The 7,857-nt window shown below is 43.7% G+C and overlaps 1 protein-coding gene across 1 annotated transcript; it reads left to right on the plus strand.

Annotated features, from left to right (window-relative positions):
* The first annotated feature begins 409 nt into the window (after nucleotides 1–409).
* Nucleotides 410–4,912, plus strand: LOC120692978 (geraniol 8-hydroxylase-like). The gene is made up of 2 exons (XM_039976384.1): nucleotides 410–1,444; nucleotides 4,042–4,912. Exons 1-2 carry the CDS (start codon nucleotides 557–559, stop codon nucleotides 4,645–4,647), a joined length of 1,494 nt encoding a protein of 497 aa, XP_039832318.1. The 5' UTR covers nucleotides 410–556; the 3' UTR covers nucleotides 4,648–4,912.
* The last annotated feature ends 2,945 nt before the right edge of the window (nucleotides 4,913–7,857 follow it).

The following is a 7,857-nucleotide window of genomic DNA, read 5'->3' on the forward strand; positions in this document are numbered from 1 at the left end:
TTATTTTGATTTAGAACAAAACAAAATAACTTATATTTTAGTACAGAGGGAGTATTCTCTAATCTATCTAGTCGTAACTCGTAAGAAGCACGGGTAAGAAGACTAATCTTGATTAGTCGTTGATGAAGCTGATTAGTCGAGGCTAATCAAATCTAGTCGGTAGTTTAGTCGTTCTGTCTAAATCTTTTGATACTTAGGTCAGTCTCAGTGGGAAGTATCATCGTACAGTTGTCAAGACTGTGAACTAGGTAATCAAACCGGAGCTCTTACATTCTATGACATTTCTCCTTCTCTATTTTCTGTCATATTAGTAAATTTAATATTCACGACACTTCCATAACATTTGCATTGATATTAAGATGTCAGCACAGCATGGCACACGATATGCTGAACGTGCCTAGAAGTTGACCCGACACGGCGCGAGGCACGATATATGCCGAACGTGAAAGCCCGATCCACTTGAAGAATCGACAAACCCTGACTTTAAGAGCTCCATGAATCAATAAAGCCTCACGCATGCACAATTCATCCCTGCTCGTTCAGTTTTGCAGATAGAATGGCCGAGCTGCTCCCATGGCTGCCATGGCTTCTCGCCTCCCTCCTCGCCGCCGTCTACCTCCTCGGTCTCCGAGCACATGGACGCCGCGGCCTCCCACCGGGGCCCCGCCCTCTGCCCCTCATCGGCAACCTCCACCTCCTGGGCGACCAGCCGCACCGCTCCCTCGCCGGCCTCGCCAAGATCCACGGCCCGCTCATGTCCCTCCGCCTGGGCTCGGTCACCACGGTGGTCGCGTCCTCCCCGGACGTCGCGCGCGAGTTCCTGCAGAGGCACGACGCCGCCTTCGCGACGCGGTCCGTGCCGGACGCCATCAGCGCCCACGCCAGGCACTCCGTGGCGTGGCTGCCCAACTCCCCGCGCTGGCGCGCCCTCAGGAAGGTCATGGCCACGGAGCTGTTCGCGCCGCATAGGCTGGACGCGCTCCGCCACCTCCGGCGCGAGAAGGTGCGGCTCCTCGTGGACCACGTCGGCCGTCTCGCGCAGGACGGCACGGCGGTGGACGTCGGCCGCGCGGCGTTCACCACGGCCCTCAACCTCCTCTCGAGCACCATCTTCTCGCGCGACCTGACGAACCTGGACGACCGCAGCGAGTCAAAGGAGTTCCAGGAAGTGGTGACGGAGATCATGGAGGCCGCGGGCAGGCCGAACCTGTCGGACATCTACCCGGCGTTCGCGGCGGCCGACCTGCAGGGCTGCCGCCGGCGCGTGGCCAAGTTGTTCGCACGGCTGCACCGGATGTTCGACGTGGAGATCGACCAGCGGCGGCATGCCCGCAAGGCTGGACAGCCCAGAAAGAACGACTTCCTAGACCTGTTGCTGGACAGCGAGATGGGCGACAACGGCACGGCGGGGCTGGACCGTGACACGCTACGCTCCATGCTCGCGGTAAGCAGACGGGAGCTAATTTTACAATGCTTTTCTACATCCATGGAAAGATACTATACAAGGTTTTCTCCAGCTCAGTTTATATGCGTCATGCATTTTTTTTGGGAAATTTCTGTTTTGAACATTAGTTAATTAACAAGCATATATGATTTTTATGTTGGGCGGCGCCAGGAGCACTCCATTTCGATTTACTATTTTTAAACCAAGATTCGTCAAACGATGCAAATTTTGTTATAAAAAAATCATACCATTGACTTCGATCGTGTTTGAAAGCTTTCTTATGGTTATTATGATTTTGTTAGTATGAATATTCGAATATTTGAGAAATGAAGGGTCAAATCTCGGCCTTGTTTAGTTGCAAAATTCAAAATTCCAAAACTATCATATCGAAAGGGAATCTTACATGCATGGAGTATTAAATTAAGAAGAAATAAAAAATGAAATGCATAGTTTGCTTGTAAATTACGAGACGAATCTAATGAGTCTGATTAGACTATGATTAAATACTAAATTACTACAGTAATTGCTATAGTACACATGTGCTAATGATTCTTAATAAATCCGTCTTGTAGTTTACAGACGAGTGTTGTAATTAGTTTTGTGATTACTCTATATTTAGTACTTCAAATGTGCAAAGATTTCATTTCAAAAACTTCACGGATGCAACTAAACGAGTCCCTAGTTTTGAAAATAGTGTCAAATCAAAACCGTGCCTTATATTTTGAAATGGTTGGAAGTACTATAATTTATAAATTAAAGTGTTCTATATAGCTAAAATTGGTGTTTTTTGCGGTTGATGCTTCTTGATTTACCTTCCCTGGATGGTAAAAAATGGCTAATTGATATGTTTTGCATACTGATGTGACTCTAAATATAATGGACCGTGCTAGTTGGCGTGTATATTAGCTTATGATTTGTATTAGTCAATCAACGTGTGGGACTGATCAATTGAGTGTGACACTTTTGTAATTTAGCTTATCATTTGTATTAGTCAAACAACGTGTAGGACTGATCAATTAAGTGTGACACTTTTGTAATTTAGCTTATGCTTTGTATTAGTTAATCCACATGTGGGACTACCTTTGGATTTGGGCTACTATCATGAGATTTTGTGAAAATGATGCACCACGGATCAGAGAGAGTGAAATCTACTAGTGCATCCAGGGTGATACTGATAACAGTGTCCCATCGAGTATGACACGTAGTGCCAAGCATTGCGGGGACCCTCATGCATGGATCTTTTGGTATGTTTTGAGATAAGGTTATGAAAGAGATCGCCAAGGCAACAACCGGATTATGTGGGGGACCTGATTTGTCCTTAGGTCGCTCCTTGATTATTCTCACCTAAAAACACTGTCATGGGTCAACAGATCAATTGGCTGAATGGTTCTAATAGATTATCATACATATAAGCTTCCTTGGTTCTTTTCATTACGCACTTAAATGTGTCTTCCACACCTTCGTTACTTTGTTCATTTATGTTTTGACTTCTCGAGATTGGTTATTTATATTGAAACTACATTACTACCTGGATTTACTAGTTTGCAATCAAATATACAAATAATTTAGTTATGATTATGAAGTTGTGAAAGTAAAGATAGTAAAATGTCAATTATGTTAAAAAGTCCAAAAAAAAGGAATGTAGGGTACTATTCGCATATTCACTCAAAAGTATGAAATTTTGGTATTCATTATACACAATATGTACAAAACCATACAGAGAATCTCCTTCCCACCTTGAACCATGTGGTTTTGGCGTAAGGTTATGTTGAGATGGCGACTAAACAACCATAGTTAGACCTGAGATAGTATAAACTAAATGGGCTTATTTCTAAATAGAGTGAATTACGCCCGTGGTTCCTAAACTTCTCCCAGATTCTTATCGAGGTCCGTAAAAATAACTTGTAACCATGAGGCTAATGTCGCTTACTCCATCGGTCCCAAAAAACTATTTATTCTTAAAATAAAATTCTATGACTGGTTAACAAGGAGGTAAAATGAGTAAGTGACCTTACTCTCTTCTATCTATTAGTCATATTTAACCCTAATTGATTGTTGCATGCACAAGCACATACTAATATGATAAAATGACTTATTTTTAGGATAGAAGCCCTCAATGATTTGTTTTTTAAGTCGAAGGAAATACAAGAGAGTTTCGAGCCTTTTATGCATTGTTTTTTGCAGTCAGGACCTTGAAGATGTGTAGTACTTCCATGAACGATATCTTTCCATTTATACACCTCCACTATAAGGGAAAATTTACTTTAAAAATATTTATAGTAGTTATTTGGTATTTTTTTAGTCCTTTTGTTCCACTTCCTTAACTGGATAATTAAAATAATTGGTTGCATTACAGCATAATTTTTTTGTGTGTATATGTGGAAGCCTATGATGTTAGGGTTCTTTGTGTGTGTTCCTCGCAGAAATTACACAAAAGAGTGGTATCCTACACAAAACTTGAGAGACAGATAATACCTGTTTATATGATGAAAATTTCTCATCTCGACATGAATGCGTACAGCGTCATGTATTTCATTAGTACTTGTCTGTTTCATGATTTCAATTATTGATTTCATAGCTGTATTATCATGCTTTAGGATTTATTTGCTGCCGGAAGCGACACAAGCTCTAGCACAGTGGAATGGGCAATGACAGAGTTGCTTCAAAATCCAGTGTCGATGTCTAAAGTTTGCGATGAGCTAGCAAGAGTAATTGGCTCAAGGAAAAACATTGAAGAGTCACAAATTGGCCAGTTGCCGTATCTTCAAGCTGTGGTAAAAGAAACTTTTCGACTGCATCCTCCTGTTCCTTTCTTGATACCACGTCAAGGTGAGGTGGCAACAAAGGTGATTGACTACACAATACCTAAAGGTGCTCGTCTGCTGATAAATATATGGGCAATGGGTCGAGATGCAAATGTATGGCCTGAGCCAGACAAGTTTATGCCCGAGAGATTTTTGGAAAAAATGGTCGATCTCAAGGGTGGAGACTTCAACCTCATCCCATTCGGCGCAGGACGTCGGATTTGCCCGGGCATGCCGTTGGCTATTAGGATGGTGCATCTGGTTCTTGGATCACTGTTAAATCAGTTCAAATGGAGGCTTCCGGTTGAGGTCGAAAGAAACGGAGTTGACATGGCAGAAAAATTTGGGGTGACACTAATAAAGGCCGTGCCACTCTGTGCAATAGCTACACCAATTTGAGCGAGCGAACCAATAGTATGTCAAACTGTATTATTATGGTCTTTGTTACTATTGTTCAGTAATGCATTAAGCAACACTGTTGTGTCAACATAACTTCACACAATTCTCCATCGGTAATGACCTTGCTGGTTATTCGAGAAACGAGAAGTATGTGTGCTTTGTTCCTGACATGAAACACTTCGGACAGTGAACTTCATTGTCGGACAGTACAGTATGTTCAACTCTGTAGTGTTAAAAGAAAATGGAATTTTTATTTTCCCAACAGCCTTTGGTCTCTAGGTCTGTCAGAAAAATCCCACAATGTCGCCCATTACTTTGCTAGAAAATGAAAATGCACTTTATATATACAACGATGTGGTTTGGTTAGTTAAATATATGTACACAATGTCTAAACTGCCAGTAACTGGTGAGCTCGATCAGAATCACGATCATACATGCTGATACACAGACTAGCAACTATACGCGTTTATAGATAAGCATGGATTAAACTACATAGCAAATCTCAGGCCTCGAGAACATGGATGGGTTCTCTTTGCAAGGCTGTTCTCATGCCCTCGGCCTGTTGCCCCCTGGCCGTGTGTTCCCTGCCGGAATATGGCCTATGGGTTCTCTATGCAAGGCTGCTCATGCCTTCAGCCTTTGCTCCCTTGGACGCGCTCTAAACCTTCTCGATTTTCAGGACGCCCCTGTACCGCCACGCCACGCGACGCTGCATGCCGCAATGGAAGGCTGAGCAGACCATGCTGCTGGCTTGATGGACCCGTGCTAGTGCTACTACTAGCAGCAACAAAGCTAGCTGCAGCGGCCCGATGACAGGGCACGCAGCACACGCTCGGCCGGGTTTTGGCTACCTATATATATATATATATATATATATTCATCACTATGGTAATTACTGAGGTTATTAGTTGCGTTTTTCAGCGAAACCTTTCCTAGTGCACGTCTTGAGCACACTTCATCACATAACAAAGAAAATAGTATGTTCTTGCAAATTGGACCCGGGTGACTGATATAAGTGATGAATTATTTAACATGCACTAAACATTTTAGTAGATATATTAGGATTTTAGAAAGTCAAACTTCATAAGTTTGACAAGCAATTACTCAAATTATATGCATGCTTATTAGTGTATAAAAGTTATGTGTTTGTATTTTAAAGTTCTTCTAATTATTGAAGTTGATGATATATTTAAGAGAAATTGAATTATGATTGGTAGTATACCGTTAAAGAATTTTTTGGAATTCAAATGCACCAACTGATGGATTAATTAAGTTGGTTCAAGTTCAGAGTTTAGGAAATCAATTGGATTATTGAAATAAAAATACTACATACATAACCAATAACAAGAAAAGCATTGAGTCCAATCTCTTGCATATGTTTGCTCACCTCATTGCTTTTCTTTTTGAGGCATTTTCGGTGATGAAGCGGGGTAACTTTCCTATTTTGGTAAGGTAACAGGAGGTACCTTTTCTATTTTGGTATGAGTTCCATCTATTTTGGTACCAATTGGTATCTTTTGCTATGTACCTCTTATTTTTTATTTTGGTATGGGTTCCACCTATTTTGGTACCAATTGATATCTTTTTCTATGTACCTCTTATGTCTCAGCCGTCGATTCAGCTTGATGGACGATCCTTATTTATTTCGATCATTGTAAAATTCCTCTTTTTTATGAGGTCTTTTTCTTCCAATCCTGTATGTAAAGAAAGACTAGTACTACGGCAGGTCTGTTTCCAGAGCAAGCTGAGCTTTGCTGTTGCCTTAAAAGTGCACATTTATTGTTACTATCATGCTGATCATTTCCTGTGCATGTTTTTAATCTACAGTCCGGCAACATCTTAAAGTGCACATTTATTGTTACTATCATGATGATCATTTATATTGTTAATGATGGGGCGCGCAAAGCAAGCCTAATATTCTAGTGCTATTCATTGATTGCACGAATCAACAATTGAACACAAAACAGCTGCCAATCACAATGCCATATCCTCGACCAGGGAAGCAAATATGAACAGATTAAGCATCACAAAAGATATGAAATATCACTATGTGACGCGAAATGAAGGTGCAATGAAATATGTCATGCAGAAGTTGAAAATTTCCGATAGTACACAAGAGATTTAGGCTCAGCTTCAGACTTTCAGTTCAGGAAATCAATTGGATTGAAAGAAAAATACTACAGAGCACAGAATAAACATACAAGAAAAGCATAGAGTCTAATGTTTTGCATATGCTTGCTCGCCTCATTGCTTTTGTATGTTTCTTTCCTTTCATGTATGTAAAGAAAGACTAGTATGGCAGGTCGGTTTGCAGAGCAAGCTGCGCTTTGCCGTTTCCTTCAACGAAGTGGTCTTAGGGCGGCGGCTAGCCGCCATTTTCCCCGTGCTTGCAGCGGCCAAGGAGAAGGTGACCACTCCTACATCACCACTTGCCTTGCCTGTTTCTCCCTACACCGTGTACACACACTCGCGAGTCAAACAACCAACAAGCGTCGCAGCCAAATTGCCAACGAATTCTCCTCTACCAAATGGTCAGCTGGTAAGCCACCGTTCCTTTATATAAAGATGACGGTGCCCTCACGCACATCTCAAGATCACAGCCTCACAACCCATTTTCGTCTCGTTGGCTCGCTCGTCACGTACGCCGCCATCGCGTTAGCAATGGCGCCCGTGCTGTTCCCGTGGCTGGCATGGCTGCTCGTCTCCCTCGCTGCCGTCTACCTCCTCGGCCTCCTCGGGCACGGCCGGGAGCGCGGCCTGCCGCCGGGGCCCCGCCCGCTGCCCGTCATCGGCAGCCTCCACCTGCTCGGCAACCAGCCGCACCGCTCCCTCGCGCGCCTCGCCAAGGCCCACGGCCCGCTCATGTCCCTCCGTCTGGGTGCGGTCACCACGGTGGTGGCCTCCTCCCCGGCCGCCGCCCGGGAGTTCCTCTATTGTAAACACCGCTCCCTCGCGCGCCTCGCGAGGGAACCAGCCGCACCGCTCCCTCGCGCGCCTCGCCAAGGCCCACGGCCCGCTCATGTCCCTCCGTCTGGGTGCGGTCACCACGGTGGTGGCCTCCTCCCCGGCCGCCGCCCGGGAGTTCCTCTATTGTAAACAGTTGGTTGGTAGTTCTTACGTTGATCAGAGTGTAACTTTATGACATTGGAGCTATCATCCATCTTAACTATCTCTTGGTTCAAGTTATCCTCTAAATTATATCATTTGGTT

The sequence above is a fragment of the Panicum virgatum genome, chromosome 9N, assembly GCF_016808335.1.
Source record: "Panicum virgatum strain AP13 chromosome 9N, P.virgatum_v5, whole genome shotgun sequence".
Classification (NCBI taxonomy): Eukaryota; Viridiplantae; Streptophyta; class Magnoliopsida; order Poales; family Poaceae; genus Panicum; species Panicum virgatum.

Bases quoted from the DNA above. Each gene is read 5' to 3' on its own strand.
- LOC120692978 (XM_039976384.1), top strand. From the start codon at position 557: ATGGCCGAGCTGCTCCCATGGCTGCCATGGCTTCTCGCCTCCCTCCTC. The intron at 1,445-4,041 runs GTAAGCAGACGG...ATCATGCTTTAG, and splicing joins CGCTACGCTCCATGCTCGCG to GATTTATTTGCTGCCGGAAG.